Below are 24,250 nucleotides of genomic sequence, written 5' to 3'. Positions count from 1 at the left end.
AATAATAGATACTCCTCATTGAACATTTAATTTAACCCAGGACCTACCTAAATATTCTATATACACCTTCACTCCTAATTCACACAACAACCTTTACAGGAAGGTATAATCTCCCTTTTACTGGGGTGGGAACAAAAACTCAAAATGTTAAGTAATTTTCTCAAGGCCATGTTTCTATTAAGAAGCGTTACTAAATTTCTTGTAAGACTGACTCCAAAGCTCATCTTCTTAATGATCACATATTAATGATTACAGTCAATTAGAAATTATTTTGGTTAGGGATAATACATAAAGGCAAAACAAAATATGAAAAGGGCACATTGTATCAAGGAACATCCTGCTTTGCAGGATGGAAGGGTTCAGAGCCATCCTTCATATAGCAGTTGTTTCTGGGAAAAAGGTGAATGTGATTAACTGTTTCCCTGGAAAGGACAGTTGCAGTTTTAGACTATTCCTTTCCCAGGAAGTAATCATATCAATAAAAACAACAAGGAGTGGGAGGGAGTTAAAAAGCTTGAGAAAGTCTTTGAAATCTTTCTATCTTTCTCTAATGGTCCTCAAATGCTAGTGTGCATCAGAATCGTTTGGAGGGCTTGCTATAAAACAGAGTGCTGGCCTCCACCCCCAGATTTTCTAGGTCAGTAAGTCTGGGGTAAAGTCTGTGTTTCTAACAATATCCCATGTGACATTGATGGTTCTACAAGAGCAGGTAGGAGGATAGGGAGTGAGCTGGCGCAGGTGGGGATTTTAAATATGGTGACCCAGGCAAGCCCTTAACATTTAAGTTAAGACTTGGTGGGAGGTGGTGGGTAGTGGACCACACTGCTTAGACTTTAGGAACAACTTAAGGAAGAAAACTTCATCAGCAGAGGGCTAAGAAATCTCCGTAATTAATGGGTGAGTGATTAATACATAATACAATCTCATGCATAAATAAAAGCGACATTGTTCGAAAAACTGCTTTGACTGATGTCTGTTTCTTGGAGTTCTGAATCATTTAATCAAGATTTTCCAACAGAAACCGTTAATTAATTTAGGGGCTGCAAGGAGAAAAATTCTTTGGCTAGAAGTTCCATAAAACAAGTATATTATCAAAATTATACTACCATAACCATTATGAATAGATTAATTTTTAACTGCTTTTTTAATATTCATTTTTACTATAGGTTCATAAACTGTTTCTAAAATCATGGCTTAACTTTGGTAATATCTCACTCTTCTAGAGCTGAGAATATTGTTGAGGAGCTATATATCACCTTATGCAAAAAGGAGGTTGTTTCTATCCAAGGATGTTAAGATAGGATTTTAAGATTTTTAACAAAGGAAGAACTTCAGGCCACTTTCTCTCTCAACTGATAGACAATTTCTGAGTCAAAGACAAATAAAAAATTAAAAAACTAAAAACAGCTGATGTCTGAGAAGATGTATGACAGCTGAGAATGCAGGATGAGGCAGAACAAAGAAAGTAAATGGTCTCAAAGGCACTAGATGGAGAATCCAACCAATATGCTTAACTTAATCTCCTAGAAAGTGTTTACTTCCTCAACTTGTTCTAAGATTTCAGCTTCCTGACCTCCCAGCTACAGGTTCTTCTTGGCCCCATCCTTGAACCAGTTCTTATTTGAGTCCAGAACCAGTTATTCTCTCACTCAGCACGGAGGCATCCTTATTCCTTGTCCATTAGTCTTGCACTAACAGAGTTCTTTGACTTATCATATGCCTGAGCAGAATGTTCACAATTTCAGCAGTGCCTCAGTTTTTGTAGAACTGTTCGGTGTTTTTTTTTTTTTTTGGTGGTCCAACTTGCTTTTGCAGTCCTGATGGCAGGGTTTTTACTTGTGAATTCCAGCCCAGGGGCTGGGACCTACTATCTATGGATAGATCAGCTTAATTTTGACATCATGCTTGCCTAGATTCGAAAATATTCAAGAATTAAGAATCCTAAAAATATCAATTTTTTTAGATCTCCTGCCAGCCAGGTGTTGGAATATTATCTACTAAATAAAAGAAAACCTAAGTTTAGGGATGAGAAAATGAGAGAAAGTAATCCTTTAATATTATGTACATTATGAAGAATGTTATGATTAGCTGTGATTGTGGAAACTACTAGAACAGCTGTGCATCCGTCATAAGCAGGCCCACAATAGAAAGAGTCCCTTCCTGAGTAATCACTGTGCCATCAGATCCCATCACCCAGAGCCATCATTGTTGGGCAGAACATGTCCGTTCTTGCAGGATCTAGACTGGAATGAAGGTATAGAACCTCACTACCCTGCCCTGAGGTGAGGCATAGCTTTGGGAAAAGGTAGAATAGAGCTGGGAATGGGGATACTAATGAGAATTCACATTTGCAAAAAGTCAGGTACTTTACATCATTTTATTTAACAATCACAAAGCTTTACGAGGTAGAATTATGCCAGGCACTGTGTGTTCCTCAAAGCAACACTAGAGGGAAGGTACTTATCTGTCTATCTACCCACCCATCCCTAGTTCCTGACACAGAGCTCCTAAACTCTTCTACATATGGGTACTAAGAAAATCTTTTATTCTAGTATTTAGTCTTTGACCCTTATTCCTGACACAGAGCTCCTAAGACCTTTGTAATTTCCTCAATGATAGGAGCCTCTGGCACAGAGTTCCTATATTCTTGGAATTTCCTGATTCTAGGAATGTCTCATGTTCTGATGAGACAATTCTTGGTGGGCTCCAGGATGCAGCTGGTCACCAGAAATGCCAGGCCATGATTAGAAGCTTGGAAGTTTCAGCTCCACCCCCACTATTCTCTGGAGAGGGGAGAGGAGCTGGAAATGCAGTTAATAACTGACCATGCCTCTGTGACGAAGCCTCCATAAAAAGGGGTTTAGAGAGCTTCCAGGTTGATGAACACATCTACATGCCAAGGGGGTGGTGCACGCCAACTCTATGCGGACAGAATCTCCTGCACTTGGGACACTTCCAGACTTCACCTTATGTATCTCTTCATCTGGCTGTTCGTCTGTAGGCTTTTTCATATCCTTTATTGTATAATAAATCCGTACGCGTTTCCCTGAGTTCTGTGAGCAAAGGACAGAATCCAAGGAGAGGATCATGGGAACCCTGATTTGTAGCTAATTTGGGCAGACGCTGTAAGACGCTTGGGAACTTACTACTTGTGATTGGCATCTGAAGTGGGAGTGAGCAATCTTAGGGGACTGAACCCCTAAGCTGTAGGGTCTGCAACTAACTCTGGTTAGTGTCAGAATTGAACTGAATTGCCAGACACCCATCTGGTGTCAAAGAATTGGTTGGTGTGGAAAAAACTCCCACGTACCTGGTGTTAGAAGTATTGTATGTGAGAGTAAAGGAGAAACAGGGAGTTTTTCCTGTAGTGCTAATATTGTATTTGAAATAGAGGGGAAAAAAATCATGTTCAGAAAGACCTCCCACTTGTCCTCAGTCACGGGGACAGTAAGCCAGCATGCGATACAAGTGAAACTGCTTGAATTCCTTCCTTAAAGTCCTTCCTCTTCCCTTCCCTCCCCTCACCCTTTCATCCTCTACCTCCTCTTCTTTTTGTCCAATAGTCATCCCATTCTGCTGATTGTGCCTCCTAACATTCTCAGACATCTATCTGCCTTTCCCTATCCTTTATCACTTCCCTCCTGAATATGAAATATGATCTCTCAATGAACCACCCACTTTCAGGTTCCATATGCTGTTATACTCTTTGTTCCATCTATAAAAAGCCTCTTCATCTGGTTCCATAGCACTTGTCAAGATTTTCCCCAAAGGGAAAATTAAACTTTACATGAATTGCCTAGACAGGAAGGCACTTTATCTTCACTTCTCCGATTGAATTTAGTACTTCTCTATAATTTATAGGACTTATCATATTGCTATAATTAATTTCTCCATTAAACTCTGATTCTGCTTTTCCCCAATGGGACTCTAGGTCCCACAAAGCCATATACTATGTCCTAATCATTTTTGTATTTTCAGTAATTATGACAGCTTCTGGTGCATGTAGTTTTTGAATAAATATTTGAAGAATGGAAAAATGGACAGATGAATAAATGAGAGGCAGTATAGCACAATTAGGTATAATTTGGGGGCCAAACAGACCTGGGTTTGAGACCCAGCTCTGCCACGTGACTTTGGATAAGTCACTTAACCCCTTTAAATTTTAGTCCCTTAATCTGTAAAATTTGTAAAATTGGGAAAATGGTCCTACCTAACTCATAGGGGATGGTAAAGATTAAATGAAATAATGCATATAAAGCACATAACACAATCCTGGCATGTAAAAAGTGTTAAATGTTGCTATTTTTTATTATGAATGAGAATAACTTCACTCAGGTAACAAATATATTACAAATGTGCAGATTGAACAAAAATTACTGAAGTGGGAGGGAGGGTCTCTGGAGGAAGAGGAACTCAAAACTTTCTTTGGGAAGAGAAAGGAAGACAATTTGGAGAATAGAAGACATCTGGAAAGGTCATCTGAGGCTCTGCAATTTAAGTATATTTCTCAATATCACTGTTTCAAGCCATTTTTAAACAGCCCATTGGAAATGACGTTAAGTTGAGACATTGCTTTTATTGTCCAAATAATCAAGGTTGTCCTCTGGTGGCGAACCAAGCCAAAAAGAAAGAGCTCTGAATTTTGTCATAAATAGTATTCCCCTCTCTAAACAGTTCTGACATTAAGCATTCCAGAGAATTTGATCTTTATGAGAACGAAATAGAGATACGTGACATTTTGTTCCTGTTTTCCACAATATTTTTATATGTATTATGATTAAACTTTCAGAGCCATTGGAATATGTTTTGCTGGCCTAATTGCCAACATGGTTGCAAGTCATTTGTGAGTGAAATTATGCCAAATGTCTTCAACCGTTTTACATCCCGAAGCTGCATTTACAAGGATAAGAATATTTATAGCTACCCTCAATTCTAAATACATTACAAACCTAAAGCCTTCACCGTTAATAATGATGATGACAGCTAAGAAATGAGCAACAAAACTTAAGCTCATTATCTCCATTTCTTTCCTCTAACCTATGAATCAATATTTACTTTATATTAAGTATGCATTCATTTCCTGCTTTTCACTCATCTATCTATTTCTGACACATCTACTCCTGCTCTGCGAATTTTCATGGTGCAACGTCTTCTATGACATTCTGATGAGAATGGATGTGCCCGGTTTTGGCAATGGGTCAACTTTGAATTCAGGAATGTAAGAATGTGACTAATTAGCGTGATTATAATTTAGAACAATGTTCCCCAGCATCATCGCAGGTAACATTTTTTAAAAATGGCTTACCCTTAAAAAACACACGTACACACACATTTCAAGAACTAGTCAGTTCTCTTCATGAATTCTTTCCCTAAATAAAAGACACCCTTTTCCATGTTTCATTATCTGTTAGGTGTCTCTATAAGATGCTCAAGATTATAGGGACACTATGCTCACTAGAGAACCCACTCCCAATCCAAATTACCACAGTCCATTCATCAGCCTATATTAACCAATGTAGATGAGTCTCACTTAAAGGTCAGCTACATTATCCTCTGTAAATATCACTCTGTGACACCATGTAATATAGGGCAAATAAGTCACTTCTTAACCCATATTTTAGCTCTTAAAATGTATTTCTCACAAATGGAGTCTATATTCAATGAGTCAGTAAAAGAATCAGAATAATCTTAATGTAGTGTGAATGTAAATTGATAGAGCCACTATGGAGAACAGTATAGAGGTTCCTTAAATAACTAAAAATAGAACTACCATATGACACAGCAATCCAACTACTGGGCATATACCCAGAGAAAACCATAATTCTAAAAGGGAAAGGTACCACAATATTCATTGCAGCTCTATTTACAATAGCCAGGACATGGAAGCAACCTAAGTGTCCATCAACAGATGAATGGATAAAGAAGATGTGGCACATATATACAATGGAATATTACTCAGCCATAAAAAGAAACAAAACTGAGTTATTTGTAGTAAGGTGGATGGACCTAGAGTCTGTCATACAGAGTGAAGTAAGTCAGAAAGAGAGAGACAAATACCGTACGCTAACACATATATATGGAATTTAAGGGAAAAAAATGTCATGAAGAACCTAGGGGTAAAACAGGAATAAAGACACAGACCTACTAGAGAATGAACTTGAGGATATGGGGAGGGAGCAGGGTAAGCTTTGACAAAGCGAGAGAGAGGCATGGACATATATACACTACCAAACACAAGGTAGATAGCTAGTGGGAAGCAGCCATATAGCACAGGGAGATCAGCTCTGTTGTTTGTGACCACCTAGAGCGGTAGGATAGGGAGAGTGGGAGGGAGACACAAGAGGGAGGGGATATGGGGATATATGTATACATATAGCTGATTAACTTTGTTATACAGAAGAAACTAACACAACATTGTAAAGCAATTATATTCCAATAAAGTTGTTTAAAAAATTATATTGTTATATCTGTAAGTGCCAAAAACTTATCTGGTAGAATTCAGCAGCCAATTCTATGTTTATTAATATAAAAACATAATGTCATTTACTATAAAGCAGATCTAGCTGCTGAAATTTTAGCGACATACAAATAAATTAAACTCTCAAACAATTACTAAAAAAAAAATCTTAATATAAATAGATATACGGCATTGTGAATAAAAGCAACAAATACTAACGGTTTGATTAAACTTTCAGCTTTCTAGAAATCTTTGTGTGTCACAAAATTACAAATTCCTTGACTTTTAGTTATCTTCAATAATGAATAAATGAGAGTATATCTGAGAATGAATATAAATGAGAGAAAAAATGAGAGTATTAAAAACCATGAATACAAAATTAGTCTGAATTAGGTCTAGACACACAGATTCCCTGCCCACCTGTATTTACTAATTGGCCCTACCACAACTTTCTCTTCTACCACAACATTCTTTAAGTGGGTATTGTCTACATGCACAGAGTTTTTGCTCCTATGCTCTTTCCTGGACCAACTCAACACTGCCTAGGCACAGCACAAACAGAATTATATTATCCCTTCTACATCCCCCAGCATCTCCTAAAATTCTGCCAAACTAGACATTAAATCAGCTATGGGAAGATGAAAATGGTTAATATTCTGTAACTTAAATAAACTAATTGTATTTAATCCAGAATTTTATGTAAATATTTTCAGCCCCAGAATCCTTTAATTAGCATATTTTCATTTGATAGTTCAGAAAACTGAAGCTAATAAAGATGTTAAGTGGTCACCTAAGTGGTGTCTCACATCAGCATCTCGCAGTAATTTAGAAATATTGAATAAATAGTACTTCCCTAAATATTAGTAAGGGTGGGTTGATGAGAGTATCTTGACATAAAAGCTATCCTGCAAGATAAATGAACAACCTATTTCCTATGGTGTTTGGAAACATGCAAATCTAGTTAATTCTAGATGCAATTTTAAACGAATAGCAATAAATAACACCTGCAGCTAAAATGCAGTATTTACTGTGTCAAGCTCAGTTCAAAATATTTTATTACTTCATTTAATCTTTGTATCATGCTTGAGTGGTTAAGTATTATTATCTTCCTCCTTTCACACAGGTGGAACTGAGGCACAGAGGGTTAGGTCACCCAGGTCACCGAGTCAGCAGGGAAGGCAATCTGCTTCAGAGTCTGCACACTGAACGGCCGTAATACGGTGTGTGTGGCATCAATGGGTGATTTTTCTTTCTTTAATCTGCAGATGTCAAAAAGTATATCTACTCCAAGGGTTAGACACTGACAAAGGATTGTCACATGATGTCTGCTGAATATTAGAATGGATCACATCACTATCAGAAAAGAAATCTAAGAACAAGAAGGATACTTGTAAAGCTAAGGAAACCTAGGGAAACAACTGCAGACAGATGACCAGTTGAGAAACCATTGTAAGTCTCCTTTAAACAATGGTATCAGTCAGACAGTAAGCCTAAGAGGCAGAAAAACAAGTATCACTGGCCCCTGCGAATAGCAGCTGTGGGCAAAAATACTGATAGACATGCATGGAGCTCTTCAGGCACCTCCATGCTCCCTGCCAACATGAACATGAGTAATGTACCCATGCAAGGCTTCTCCAGGCACATGTATGTCCCTGTGAGTACTGGGAAGAGACTGGAAGATTACTGCTAGAGATTAAACCTGGATTAATATCTGAAACAATGAACAGATAATTCAGATTATGTATTTATTTTGTGACCAGAATTAAGTAAATATTATCATAGCTATGAAATCAGGAAAAAACTAACTCAGGTGAAGTTCAGTAAATACTTGAATAAACTGCCAAACTGATCAAAGAATGAATCATTCAGCATCATGATGAGTTTTGATTAAATATGTGTAAACCAAGCTCTAATTCTTTAATTTGGTGACTGTTTTTTCTATTTCAGATAATAATTTATTCATTCTTTAGCCTGTTGCGTACTAGCTAAAGAGAGTAAGTAAAGAGAGTCAGGTTACTCAAAAAGTAGAGGGTACTCCAAGCTTCCACAGGAAGGATCAAGACACCAGCGTACATCAGCTTTTAGGGAAGAGAATACCTAATAAAAACCTGGTACTTCCTTATTCTCTGGGAAGATGAGGCACATTGCTTCAACCAATTAATACACTTGTGGCATCTAAGAAAAAGTCTATTCCATTTAAGAAAGAGTTATCAAGATGCTAAAGAAGAATAAATTCCTAAAATCATATCTAGCATGTGGTTATTTTGAAAACCACTTATTAACATAGGCAGAACACTCTATGACATAAATCACAGCAAGATCCTTTTTGACCCACCTCCTAGAGAAATGGAAATAAAAACAAAAATAAACAAATGGGACCTAATGAAACTTCAAAGCTTTTGTACAGCAAAGGAAACCATAAACAAGACCAAAAGACAACCCTCAGAATGGGAGAAAATACTTGCAAATGAAGCAACTGACAAAGGATTAATCGCCAAAATTTACAAGAAGCTCATGCAGCTCAATATCAAAAAATCAAACGACCCAATCCAAACATGGGCAGAAGACCTAAATAGACATTTCTCCAAAGAAGATATACAGATTGCCAACAAACACAAGAAAGGATGCTCAACATCACTAATCATTAGAGAAATGCAAATCAAAACTACAATGAGATATCATCTCACACCGGTCAGAACAGCCATCATCAAAAAATCTACAAACAATAAATGCTGGAGGGGGTGTGGAGAAAAGGGAACCCTCTTGCACTGTTGGTGGGAATATAAATTGATACAGCCACTATGGAGAACAGTATGGAGGTTCCTTAAAAAACTAAAAATAGGGGCTTCCCTGGTGGCGCAGTGGTTGGGAGTCCGCCTGCCGATGCAGGGGACACGGGTTCGTGCCCCGGTCCAGGAGGATCCCACATGCCGCGGAGCGGCTGGGCCCGTGAGCCATGGCCACTGGGCCTGCGCGTCCGGAGCCTGTGCTCCGCAACGGGAGGGACCGCAGCAGTGAGAGGCCCACGTACCGCAAAACAAACAAACAAACAAACAAAAAAACTAAAAATAGAACTACCATATGACCCAGCAGTCCCACTACTGGGCGTATACCCTGAGAAACCCATAATTCAAAAAGAGTCATGTACCACAATGTTCATTGCAGCTATATTTACAATAGCCAGGACATGGAAGCAACCTAAGTGTCCATCAACAGATGAACAGATAAAGAAGATGTGGCACATATATACAATGGAATATTAGTCAGCCATAAAAAGAAACGAAATTGAGTTATTTGTAGTGAGGCAGATGAACTTACAGTCTGTCATACAGAGTGAAGTCAGAAAGAGAAAAAACGAATACCGTATGCTAACACATATACATGGAATCTAAAAAAAAAAAAAATGGTCGTGAAGAACCTAGGGGCAAGACGGGAATAAAGACACAGACCTACTAGAAAATGGACTTGAGGATATGGGTAGGGGGAAGGGTAAGCTGGGACAAAGTGAGAGAGTGGCACGGACATATATACACCACCATATGTAAAATAGATAGCTAGTGGGAAGCAGCGGCATAGCACAGGGAGATCAGCTCGGTGCTTTGTGACCACCTAGAGGGGTGGGATAGGGAGGGTGGGAGGGAGGGAGACACAAGAGGGAAGAGATATGGGGATATATGTATATGTATATATGCATAACTGATTCACTTTGTTATAAAGCAGAAACTAACACATCATTGTAAAGCAATTATACTCCAATAAAGATGTTAAAAAAATACGGCTTCCCTGGTGGCGCAGTGGTTGAGAGTCCGCCTGCCGATGCAGGGCACAAGGGTTCGTGTCCCGGTCCGGGAAGATCCCACATGCCGCGGGGCGGCTGGGCCCGTGAGCCATGGCCGCTGAGCCTGCATGTCCGGAGCCTGTGCTCCGCAATGGGAGAGGCCACAACAGTGAGAGGCCCGCGTACCACAAAAACAACAACAACAACAACAACAACAACAACAACAAAATATATATAAATGAATCCTTACATTTAAAGGATAGAAAACAGGAAACCAGATGAGGGATTAGCTGTGAAGAGCTTGAGACATTATAGTGCAGGAGATGCTCTAGTTAGTTAGGCTAGGTTTTTCAGGCCTTTTCAGAAATCCTAAAATGGAAAAATTTTTTCTTTGCCCTCCCAAAGCTCGCCCATCATTATGCCCATCCCCTTCACAATACCTAGAGAACTCCTATTGCTTACTTGGGATAATTTCTAGATTGAATGAAGGGCAGAATCTCGGAGTCTTGACTAGATGGAGGAAGGAGTAAATCTCGAAATCGTTCTGTCAAAAGAAAAATAAACAACAGGCTATGAAAAAAGTCATAAAAGAATTTCAAAATAGAATTATTTCCTATTCTTTTAATTTGTTAACTATTTTGACTGCATATCTTGTATTAGAAATTTACCCACCATTTTATGTACTACCAAAATAGGTTTTTATTTCACTTTAATGACTGCATATTTTTCTAATTAAGATGTCATAACAACTGCATATATAAAAATAACAAGTATTTAGTATTAGTTTATACTAATAAAAATTAGTATAAACTAATACTAAAATCTTATAATTGAAAGGTTAGAGGAAACATATATGACCAATAAATATACCAAGAGATGCACAAACTCATTAGTAACCTGGGAAATGAGAATTAAAACCACACACCATAAGATAGCATTCACATTATGTGGCATTCAATTGACAGAAATTAATCTCACAAGACCAAGTGTTAGGATTGTATCAACATAAGCTCTTATATAATTCTGGCTGAAATGCAAGTTGGTGCAATAGCTTTGGAAAACAATTCCGTATTATCTTTTAAGTTTAACTTTTGCATAGCCTATGAGCCAATATTTCCTTCGCTAGGTATATACTCTGCAGAAACTTTCAAATATGTCTCAGGCAGAAGAAAAAGAATATTCATAGCAGCACTGGTCAGAACAACATAAATGGAAACAACTCAATTGCCTAGGAACAGGAGAATGGATAATTTGTGGTATATTCACACAATAGAATATTCGTTGAAGTGAAACAATGAATTCAGTTACAAATAAAAACACAGTGAATCATACTAGTATGATGTTGAGTGAAAAAAATACCAGCAGATTACATATAGAAGAATATTATTTTTTGTTGAGTTAAAAACTAACTAAGCAATGTGTTATTTGGGTATGTTATATATGAAACAAAGAAAACCAGTGAAAAAAGGGATGATATACACAATTCAGGACAATGGTTACCTTTTAGAAGGAGTGAGGAGATGAAATAGGAGAAAAGCAAAAAGGCAGGTGAAAGAAATTGTTAATAAAGTCATATGTATTCATTATAGCATCATAAATCAGTGAATGAATGAGAGCCAGAAATTGTCCAATGATGACAGTGGGTCATGAACCAAGAATCTGATTAATACAATTCTGTACTCATGAATTCATAACGAAGGAAAGAGGGAGAAAGGGAGGAAAAGAAAGAGGAAGAGAAGGAGACAGGGAGGGAAGAAGTGAGACAGGAAACAGAAAAGAAGAGAAGGGAAAAATGGAGTGTGGAGAAAGGAAGAATCCTCAGTTCTACCTTAGAAATAGTTATAACGAAAAGCTATCTGCACTGATAGAGTAATCTATCGCTCTAATACTGATCCCACATTTCTAGGATTAGATAGTCACTATCTCTAGAGTCATCCCTAGGGAAGGCTTCCTTGATCTCTCCTCTTTCTTTCTTTCTTCCTGCCAAATCTGGAATAGATGGCCCTGCTGGGTACTCCTAGTACACTCTGTGCTACGCTCTCATGGAATCTATCATATTACATTTTTACTGTTATATACATTTGTCTATCCACCCCTCCCCCTCCTCCTAGTAGATGGGTATTGTGCCACCAGGATGCAGAACACTATCTGATACATATTAAGGTGTTAGATAAATATTTGTTGAAAGACTATTTCTGATTTCCATTTTTACTGGATACAGAAAACTGTTTGCCTAGGTTAATCTTAACGCCTTTTGGAAGAGCCCCACTGGTCATCGATCAACCATAAAAAGCCAGGGGACCTGTACTCTAGCCTGGACAGAGTCACACCATCAGGCTGAGAACAGAGTACAAAGCTGAAACGCTGCACTGCAGTAACCATCACTAACAAAAGGTGAGTAATTTCCACAAAATACTGAAAATCTACACTTGACGATGACTCACCCTTTCCACGCTACTGAATAGCCAGAAGTTAAACATTTGTGAGTACAGTGGTTAACAAGTATGGCTGAGAAACAGGATGTGGATTTTATACTCATATTTATTAAAGTAGATCGAATCAGATGTTTAGCTGACCTCTACTCTCCATTTTGTTTTCACCACTCTGACAGTTCTTACAATACACTTGGAGAGGAACTAAGAAAATTCAAACAGAGGTGGCTGTACCCTACAGTCCACAAGTCCAAGAAAGCATACTTTATTTTTCTCTCCTTTAGGCACACTTACTCTTTAATTTGAGTTCATATTTTTTAAAATTAAATTCTATTATTAACTGATATGCTGCTTTTTTTTTTTTTTTTTTTTTTTTTGCGGTACGCGGGCCTCTCACTGTTGTGGCCTCTCCCGTTGCAAAGCACAGGCTCCAGATGCGCAGGCTCATGCTCATGGGCCCAGCCCCTCCGTGGCATGTGGGATCTTCCCGGACCGGTGCACGAACCCGTGTCCCCTGCATCGGCAGGCGGACTCGCAACCACTGTGCCACCAGGGAAGCCCATATGCTGCTATTTTTCATCAACGAAATTCATGATTATTTCAATGAATGAAATTCATTGTAAATTTTTCTGATGACATGACCCATGCTTTTCAGTCTACTTCCCAATTTATGTAGCATCCCATTAAATGAGTGCTTTGCAGTGTTTCTCTTTTTCCTTCTTTTGCCCCCCATTTATGCCTTTCCTAAAATGGGTCTTGAAAAATAAAAGCAAAACCCAACAGCAAATATGAACTTTACACATCAAGTAAAGAACTGTTCAATCAAACAGCTATATTAAATATGATATATCCTTGGGTGCTGAAAATTAATATAAGTTAAAAAATCTCTGGAGATGACATTATACTGATAGGACTAAAAAACAAACAAAAACCCACCCTCTACACACACAGCAAAAGTAGCATATAAGAGATCATTTATTAAGCTACCCAAACTATGAAATCTATAATTAGTATTCCTACATCTGGAGCATCCTTTAATCTGGGTATCATAAATGCAAGGAATACCAAGTGAACATGAAGACTCTTGAGTAGCTAGTGCGACTGTCAAAAAAAAAAAGTTCACATATACACAAACAGAAAATATACACAGTACCTTAAAACTGTCTTTTTTAAATTTTCCATTTTTATACCATATGTATAAATTCCTAAATGAGATTAACTTTTTCCCATAAAAGTATAATGATTGCTTATTTTTTCTTTATGAGGATAAAAATAAATGATAAAAATTATCCTTAGAAAAGTCCAAGTAAGTGAAAAATTGTTTCAAATGCTTACATTAATCCTTCTTTAGTCTCCTAAATTTCAGCTATTAGCACCCCATTCTTTATCTGATGCTAAGGAAAAGACCAAAATAAATTGATGTTTCCTCTGTTAAATAGCAAAAATTTTAAAATAGTTCTTCTTTTCTTAGAGTAAAATGTCACACCAGCTGATCTGCTTTCTCAGTAGGCCCAAAGTCTGTTTCTTAAGAAAATGGCAGTTATCCAAAAACTAGAGCTCAGTCCTTTCACAGGGCTTCTTAGAACAATTTCATTAAAGCCACTGAAAAGAACCAGAGGATTTTCTGCAAAGTGATATTTTGATGAGCTGACTAATGATGTGATAATGTCTGACCATAATCTTCTACCAGTAGGGGATATATCTTAATTAACACAAGCTTTTGTAGCCTTTCACCCACTGTTTCTTTCTCTCATTCAATCAACAAAAGGATTCCCAGGCAACAAGACCTGGATGACGTGCTGCACACAATTACATTAATTTGGGTTCCCTGGACAACCAATTGTGAGACAATATACTTATTTATTTGAAAACAAAGATGAGAAAACTAAAATAATCTTTCCAATTTTAACAAACTGTTTTGTACATTTACTGTGACTCAAATTCTTTATTTTCCCTTTAGTGGAAAATAGGCAATCTGCAATCCTCCCCAACATGCAGAACGTAAAAAAAGCAATAAACATTTGCATAACAACAAAAAACAGTATGCATATATATTCTTGGAATGAGAAAAAATAAAGTCTTCTCTCTACCACTATAATAATAAGGAAGAGAAAAAGCAAAAAGCACAGTCAGCAGGTAGCCTCCAGCTGTCAGTTACAACATCAGAGTCTGCCTTAGGTGCAGGGGAATTGCCTTTCCCAGAACAGCTCAAATCCAGTGACTGAACAAGGCAGGGGTAGTTTAGCTGTACACAGGCAACTCTGATGGGCAAAATTTGCTCCAAAGCTTCCTGCCACTTTGGCTGAGGCTTCATAGAGACTACATGGTGGTTCAGGTTCTTCCTGTACCCAGTTTCACTGCCTTCCTCTTCCCTTCACAGGTGTGGATCTCTAATAAGCATTTTACATTCACAAATTACTTCTCAGAATCAGTTTCTGGTGAACCCAACCTGCAACAGGTGGGTTTGACAGAACTCCACTTTGTACTTAGAGCTTCTGCAGTGCTCTTGGTTACTACTGGGTGAGATGCATGAATGTGTGGTTAAGTCAGAATAAGTCATTTCCTTTCCAGCTCTTTCCAGAGGTAACATAACTAACACCTTCACTGCAATACAGATGCTCGTTGTTAAGAAGAGTTGCTCTCAGAAATGCCCTCAGACACACATACCCTGGGACAAGTAATACCATCTAATCTGGGCTGATGATGGGAAAAATAAACAAGTGGCCTTTCAGGGCACATAGTATACTAGCCAGTTGCACCATGCCCCATGCTGAGGTCCATAAGACGCACATGGCCATCAAGCCTTCAGGTGACAATGTCAGTGGAAATGTAGAAAATTATAATTTAGGTTGGTATGAAAAATGTATAGGAAATAGAGGTTAAACAGTCTAATGTATAGGGTAGCCTGAACACTCTTATTATAGTGGTTTTGTCCCTTATCATGAAATGTAGTAACTTATTTCAACAGTAATAAGCTAAGAAAAGATAATGATTAATTTAGAAGTAAATATTGGGACTTCCCTGGTGGTCCAGTGGGTAAGACTCCGCGCTCCCCATGCAGAGGGCCCAGGTTCGATCCCTGGTCAGGGAACTAGATCCTGCGTGCATGTCGCAACTAAGAGTTTGCATGCTGCGACTAAGAAGTCCGCATGCCACAACTAAGAAGTCCGCATGCCGCAACTAAAGATCCTGCATGCCACAACTAAGACCCGGCACAGCCAAAATAAGTAAATAAAATAATTTATAAATAAATAAACATTTAGAAAAATAAATATTAAATTTACTTGTCTTTGTCAAGAAAGTTGGTGATGAACATGCAATTTGAACAAAATGTTTGTATTTTGCCATCCACCCTGGAAGCCATAACAATTTCACTGAATACATGAAAACACTCAAATCTGTTGATAATGAATCAGCATCTACTTCAAAAGTTATTATTTTATGAAAAGACTGGTCCAATGATGATAATTTAACACATAAATATGTAGAAGGTGCAGTAGGTGATCAATGTCATGAAAAAAAAGTAATTTGACAATAACTGGGATCCAGGTGGCTTGGTCTTTGTGCATAGTGCCAAGCTATTCATCAAAAGATAACAAAGCTATTCTAATTTTATAGAATTGCTCAAAAACTGAGCATTAATACATGGGAAGGTGAGTTGGAATGAGAAAAGATTATATTCGAAGTGTCCACAAACATCTTAAACTCTCTTACCCTCCTTCCACTGATTGTCTATCTCAACATTCTCTACTGTAAGGCAGAGTTTATCCCCCAAGGATCTCTAGCTTGTATTTTCATGTTAGGAAGAACAGGTACTTGTTTCATTTTTCTTTTTCTCTCCTAACTTTCCTTTCTACAGTCAACTTCCTGTTCTTTCTTCGTCTTGCTCTTTTTTTAAAAAATGAAACTTAATCCCTTCCAATGAAAGTTCTTCTCTCTCACTTCTCTAGTCATTTTCTACCCACTCCATTTACTGTATCACAAAAACCCAATAATATCAATAGTTCCCAAAGACATCCTTTTCTTTGGAAAGGAAATTATACAGGAGAAAATAAGCTGGTCAAGTCCATGTTCTGGTTAGTAAGGTAGGGACTGGAGGCGAGCTCTTCAAACACATACACTTTGACAACTTTTACACAAATACAAAAGAATGGGGTCTACCTATTGGAGTTAAAGAAGAAACAATGGCATGGATGAAGAGGTAAATTTAAGACTAACAACAAGACATGAGAAATGTTCCTTTTTACCTAGAAGTACAAAACACCAAGAGTAAATTATGAAAAAAAAATAGAAAAAAGGAGAAAAAAAGGAGATTATATTGATAAGGGGATTCTGACAGTGGCTAAGTGTATTTATTCAATTCATGCATTCTGGAATTAAGGTGGATTCAAAGACCCACTGGGCCTATGGTGATACAGAGTAAAGCCAAAACTATTAACTTCCTATAAGAAGTTACTGGTCTCCTGTAGTAAGGTTTTGGTTCCTAAGAAAATGGTGTCACCTTAGAGTCAATGTTTAGTTCCCCCAAAGTTGAATATTTCTTTCACCCATGCACAGCCACCCTGCCAAATAGCTCCAAGCACCCTGACAAATGGCTACAGGGTAAGAGGATCATTTAATAGTTTAATTTTTGACATGTAGAAGGGTTTATTCCCAAAGGGACTTAACCATCCCTTTATTAAAGGTGTTCACAATCTATGAACTGACTCAGATCTAGGAATTGGATGAAGGGCTGTGACTCTCTACTGAGATGATTCAGGTTATGCCTCTGTTTGCCAATCTTTGAGTTTTCTTTTCATTTGTACAAATCAAGTAAGACTTTACTAGGCTGTCCTTCTACTTGAGTCCTAAGGACACCATGGTCAGTCAACACCAAAGATCTCAACAGGTCAAACCATTCTGATCACTGCTCTGGACATGCTGCCCATAATGGTAACCACACCCAGCTTGAGTTTATCAGTTAAGTGCTGCCTTGTAACCCCTGCCCCTCAGAGACCTCATCATCTCCACTGAGTTCAAGCAGTCCAATGACAGCCTCTCTCGTTTGTCATTCTCAGCCTGCAAACTGTCACCATAGACCTTTTCAAGTGTTCTAGAATGCCTATCACCAATGTATTTCTCAAAGCTGTAGTGAAAGAATCGTTCATGAGCGTTTAGTTAAGGGGTTGATAGCCATCATATATAATAAGTTCTCTTCAGCTTTCCAGTCTCTCTAAGGTATTGGATAACTTCATCTACAATATATCTAAGACGTCTATAAGCATATATACCGAAGAGTTAAGAATAAATATGGTTAAGGATTTGAGATGGAAGTTTAAAAGGCATTAATTTTTATTTTATCTGTATCTTGTTTGTATTTTAAAGAGAACTTATATAAGAGTAATCATTTTTAAAAAGATAGATGTGTATACTATCACACACACACACACACACACGCCTTCAAGGGCACTTGTCATTTACACTCCCTACAGTACAGCTTTTGTAACACTATCCACTCCTCTACCTCCTGAGGAAGACATGACACTGATGCAGAAACAGCATGCATGCATGCACACACACATACACACATGCTGCTTAAAAGAGAAGGTACAAATTAATATTTCCCATAATATTTAGGAAGTACTACTTAAATATACAAACAAAATTTGCATATTTGAAAAAATTTTTTTCAGCAAATCTTTATGATCATGCACTAAAAATAAGGCACCAAGTTAGGTCCTCAATAAACTAAGAGTCTAGTAAGGAAGGCATATGTGTTATCAAAAGAGATGTACACTGCAAATAAATAAGTGATAAACCCGTACTCTAACAGTCCAGAAGAATAGAGCCACCAGCTTTGCCTGGATACATCGGTAATAAAAAGCAAAAGAGGCAGAGAGGTTTTATAAAAAAGTGAAATAAACCAAAAAGAAGTCCTTCTTATCCATGACGTTAGATGAAATGAATAATTTTGCTAGCATTTTTGCTGTCTTCTATATAATCAGGTAAAGCATCCTTTATTCATTTACTCACTCACTCAACAAACTTCCATTAAGTACCTATTATTTGTCACACACTATGAACAAAACAAATTGTAATTCTCAAGGGCAGCCCTGTTTATCACAAGGAAATGCCAGGACAACAAAAGAACTGCAATGCAATTACAGCCATGATGGGGCTCAGGGCAGGCTGCCCCAGAAGGTGCCACTTTGGCATGTGGATTATTCCAAGCTAAAGACAATCAAGGCCCAACAGATGCAAGAAGAGCTTCTTACCTCCCCCTTAACTACCTAAAAGAATTTAGATAACGGGCCTTACCAGGAAGAGAAGTATTATCAGCCATAACTTTTTACATCAGAAAGACTTATCTGCATGGCGTGGGAAACATTTATTTACCAAACATTTGCTCTTCCCATCTTCCTGTGAATTGTCTTCCTCCCCTTTGAAGACCCCTACCTGCTTCTCCTTAGCTCAGCATGGCACATAAGCCTCAATTGCCTAACTGGCAAGAAGCCACATCTCTTTGGGGTTCCCATATATACGAAATTAAATTTTTTTTTCTTGTTAATCTGGCTAAGGTCAATTTAATTATTAGGCCAGCCAAAGAATCTAGAAGGGAAGAAGGAAAAAGTTTTCCTCCCCCTATCTACTTGAAAAAGAATTTAGAATGTAATTACAACATTACTTAAAGAGGGAAAGAAAAGCTGTTTTCCTAGGGATTCAAAGAAATTAATGGTTTGTCAAAATTTGGTGTTTTATTTTCCTTAGGAAAAGAAATATGCACACTAATCTTAGAAGAAACAAATTACTTCAAAAAATGAGAATTAAAGGGCAAACTTACAGAGAAGTACATCCAAACCAACTAGAAAGATACGGAGTATAAATTTTCCTTTTCTGAAAAGTTCAGATCAAGTAAATGTTCTTTATTACCATGGTAACTCAGTATTGAATAACAATAGTTGCTATTTAAAATATTGCTTTCAAAGCAACATCAAAGGCATTCAAATTAATACTATTTTAGATAAATCAGAAAATCTAGCTGCAGAGCAAGAATATTTTCCTATTAAAGATATAGACAAATCTTCTGTTGATAAAATTCAAATGGAAATGGACTGCGATTTTAGAAGAAAAAAACAATCAGCTGCATGCTCTGGTTATATAAAACTACCTTTTCCACAAATATTAAGACCAATATCAAAGGAATACAAAAAAACAGAATCTTATACTTGTCTTATCCAAGGGAGGAAAAAACAAGTCCATACTTGTAACTCAGAAGATAAGAACATAGAGCACAATATATACAACCAGAGCTAATAAATGAATACGAACACTAATAGGTGCTAGATAGAAAACAAACATAAAAATCCCATATTTGGCACTTATCCTCCACAGTATTCCCTGTGAGATTTTCTCAACTATCCCTTAATTTATCTGTTATCATTCCTACCCTATGTGGAATTAAATTATCCACATTTTAGGATATATTTCTCTGAAAAGAATTATACAGCCTTACATCAGCAATGTGCTGGTAAATGAGAAAATTATATCAATGCAACAGGTTGTAGGTGAGGAAACTAAAAACCACACTGCCTGACTGACTGGCCCAGGGCCATATGGCTAGCAAGAGGCAAAGAGATTTAAAAAGAAAACAAAAACAGAAACAAAAACAAACCCCCAAAACTCACAGTCAAGTGTTCTTTCCACTGCATTATATTGCCTCATTCTTGGGAGAGAAAATACTGTACTTCCTTTCCTGGCCTCCCCCCTCTCTTATTTTCTTCTTGCCTAAGGATTACATAATAAGAGAAAAATGCAGCAAGGTCATATACAATCTGTGTGCCTTCACACCTGGTACTTTTAACAGTGTAAGGTCTGGAGGTAGGCCATGCAGTATTACACAAAGAGAAACTATTTAATGGATGCTTTTATTTTCAGAGCAAGCCCAGTGATAAAAGTCTATTCCTTTAATATTCATTATTCTAGTTCCTACTTGTTAAACATACTATTTAAAAAAAAATCAGCTTTTGAAAGAACTGCAAACAGACTTGTTGGCCTCTAAATACATCAATGAATCAATGTCTGTAACTGGCTTTCTTATAAAATATGAGTTCTATTTCCACCGAAGCTAAATACAAAAATTGACAGGGTGAAAAAAAAAGAACAGAGGTTTAAGGAAGGTGAAAGCAAGTAACAGAGGCATTTTCAGTTGCACATATTATTGCTATTAAGCTTTCCACAATCTACCTCTTAAGGAGAATGTTTTCTTTTCATTTGTCAAAGCAAATGCACTTTTTTGACAACATTGGCATTCAACAAAGGAAACACCTCAAAGTGATCAAGGCTCAGCTTGATACTAATTCAGTCCCTGCTTTCTGCACAAACTCAGTACCCCCTGGGTGCATATTCAAGGAGGAATAGGCAATTTTATCCAAAGAAACTGGAGGGTTTTTTTAATGTTTTTATGAAGTTCTAACCTAAAACCCTGGGCAAACAAAATTACTGGCATGAAATACATGGTCCTTTGAAACCTATCAAAACCAACCTTGCAGTGGGAATCTTCTCTGTTCTTAAATACAGGACCTCCTGGTCAAAGACCAAGCCTATGAAAGGATGGATTAGGGAAGAGCAACAAGCAAATATATGAATTCACTTTCTTCATTAGGTTGTTTCATTGGATAAATTTGAGTCCCCCCATCTCTCTGGCTTTTTTATTGCATGTGCATTCCCGATGCCAGGACTGCTTGTCCTTCTTTTAACCAAATCCTGTCCAAGATTTCAGGACCAACTAAGATTCCCATTCCTTGAAGAGGCCTTCACAAACTACGTCTTCACAAACTATGCCTATACCAGTGATAACCTTTGTTTTTATTTTCAGCATAATAAGGTTAGGTACTGGAGCAGAGATTCTTAATCTCCTGTGGACTATACAATGAAGTCTAATTTGTTTATCTGGGTGTTGAATATTCTTTAAACAACTGGCTCCTACATATCTCTGCAGCCTTATCTCCTAATATTTCTAACTATGAATTCTAAGCTCAGCTGCATTAACATCTTATTGTTTGCTATGACATCATGCCTTTTATGGCAATGTGTTCTTTCTTCCAACAGTGCCCTTTTCTGCATAGAAAGCTCCTACTTTAACCTCTGTGTTCCAGCTCAAATGCACCTCATCATGCCCACATAAATTTTCTGATTTCCTAAGGCAGAATAAGTTAAATCCTCTTAAAGAACTCTAATTATCTATCCATGAGAGAAAATGTCAATATTTTGCATCCTCACCAGCAATAGATTATTATTATTAATAAAGAAAATCTTTGTTAATTGATAGATGAAATATGGTATTACAGTTATTCTAATTAACGTTTATTTGAATATTATTATGATCTACTCTGTTCACATAGTTTATCCATTTCTTTTTGCAGCTTATTTCTTATTGAACTAAACAAGCTGTTTATATATTGAAGGTTTTAGTGTGTATTTACTATAAATTTTTTTTTGTTCAATTTCCTTTTAGTTTTTGGCATGATTTTAAAATTTTTATGTAGTTAAATCTACTTACTTTTCTCTGTGAATTCTTCCACAATAGAATGATCTTTCATATGGAGAGTTTAATTTCTATATTTTCTTCTGATGCCTTTACAGATTAACATTTTTATGTTAAAGTACTTAACCTATCTGGAAGTAATTTTTGGTCATCTGAAGTAAAGATTTAATGTTTTTAAATAGTTAAGTGCCAAATGCTTTAACTATTTACAAACTAACACTTCATATTGATTTACAGACCTTCCTTTATCATATGATATATATTTTCATGTATCAAAGGGTCTGCTTCTAGGCTATTTTCCTTTGTTAATATATTTCTTGTCACTTTTGCTCTAGTGCCACAGTGCTTAAACTTCTTGAACTTTATAGGAGGCAGTGTAGTAAATTATAAATTAGCATTATATGAGCCTGAGTTCAAATCTCAGCTCATCCACTTAATAGCTTCATGTTCCTAGGCATATTATTTAGCCTTGTAAATTCTTAGTTTGTTTGTAAAATTCATTTCACTTTATAACATGTTTAAATAGAGCCAGTCCTATCTTGTTATTCAAATTTTTCTAGATTTTCTTGTTACTCATTTTTAATTGTTTTCTTATGCAGTTTGTTTATGTAAAACTTCAAGTGCTGTCAAAACTTGAGTTGAGATAAAGGTATCAATTATCTTGTGTTTGGAGGTTAAATTTATTTTAATAAAAGTTGCAAATCAGTGGCTTAATTTTAAAAAAAAAATAGTCCTTCCAGTGGTTGACATATTTGGTTATTTATTGACCTCTTTCACCTTATAAATTTATTTTCCCCTTCTGAATATTTATAGTAGCTTGTTTTTTAAGAACTAAGGGTAATTGTGCCAAGGAGACAAAAAGGGAAGACAGATGGATTTGTTTTCAGATATTCATGTGAGCCAGTAAACGTGGTTGAAAAAGTCAAAAAAAAAAATATTATTTTTCTTCAAATAATATTTGAAGTTTTCTTCAAATAATATTATTTTTGATCTTGAGTTCTGATTTTAATTGAAATTATATTAAGGCTGTAAATTATTTTGGGAAGAATTAAGAGTTTTAAATATTTTGCCTTTATATCTAGAAAAACTGCATGTCCCTTTCAACTTTTCTATTCTTTAAAAGAAAATCTTTAATTTTCTTTACATCACTTGATTCTCAGTTCTTACTGAAGTTATATCATTTCTTTTTCCTCTGTGACTTCCTCTTAATATGGAAAAATAGTGAACACCAAATGGATGCCTTTGATAGGCTTAGGAAATTTCTTGTTAGAAGTTTACATCATACAGGCCAAGACCTCAAATAAATAAATAATAAATACAATTAAGAACTTCTTTTTAAAGGATGATTTGAAAAATATTGCCTCTGTTTCTGCTCTGTGGAAGAAACAAGAATAGGAATATTTATTTATGTAAATTGATTCCCAGGCCTTAAAAAAAAGATAAATTCTCATTTCTATTGAGTTTGCATCTTAACCTTGGTTGTCTTTTCTACTATGTTCTCTGCAAACTCTGGAAGTCTGTATGGTTGAGTACTATATCTCAACCAGCAAGGACACGATATTCCAAACCACCACTGAACAGTCAACCATGCTAGCAGCAACAAAAGGTTTTCACTATTATTGTGAAATTGTAATGTCAGAGGAATACATCACAAATAAGAAGAAGGGGCTGGGCGAAGAAAGGATGACAAATCACTCAACTATTCCTGAAGGACAGTCTAACTCTTAAAATGTATTTTCTTATTTGCTCCAATCAGAGGCATAACTTTCTGCTAGATATTGTCATTGAAAATATTGGGATATGCAGAGATTTCTATGTGGACCTTCTTGGCTTTCCCTTCCTTCTAGCTATGTGGGTAGCCACATCCCAAGACATTTTAATAGTTTCTCAATACAGTGCCAACAAAAAATAAGATTGCCTTCTATTTTTAAGCTCTTCATCACTCTATGACAGACCATTTTACCTTTTCACTTTATTATCTATCCAAAGTACATTTCTTGGTGTTCCCTAGCATTCCATGTCCACAATTTGTCACCTCCAAATTTTCTCAAAATCTCATT

General features: G+C 36.7%; 1 protein-coding gene across 5 annotated transcripts in view; it reads right to left on the bottom strand.

Annotated features, from left to right (window-relative positions):
• NOX4 (NADPH oxidase 4) overlaps positions 1 to 24,250 on the bottom strand; it is a 158,123-nt gene that overhangs the window by 37,522 nt on the left and 96,351 nt on the right. For all 5 annotated transcript variants that reach the window (XM_073808326.1, XM_073808325.1, XM_033862150.2 and 2 more), the window contains one exon: positions 10,698 to 10,779. In XM_073808326.1, the coding sequence (XP_073664427.1) occupies positions 10,698 to 10,779 (82 nt within the window). The remainder of the gene's footprint in view (positions 1 to 10,697; positions 10,780 to 24,250) is intronic.

Source organism: Tursiops truncatus, chromosome 8 (genome assembly GCF_011762595.2).
Source record: "Tursiops truncatus isolate mTurTru1 chromosome 8, mTurTru1.mat.Y, whole genome shotgun sequence".
In the NCBI taxonomy this organism is placed as follows: Eukaryota; Metazoa; Chordata; class Mammalia; order Artiodactyla; family Delphinidae; genus Tursiops; species Tursiops truncatus.
Note: the sequence above shows the minus strand (reverse complement) of the source record. Positions and strands in the feature narration are given on the sequence as shown.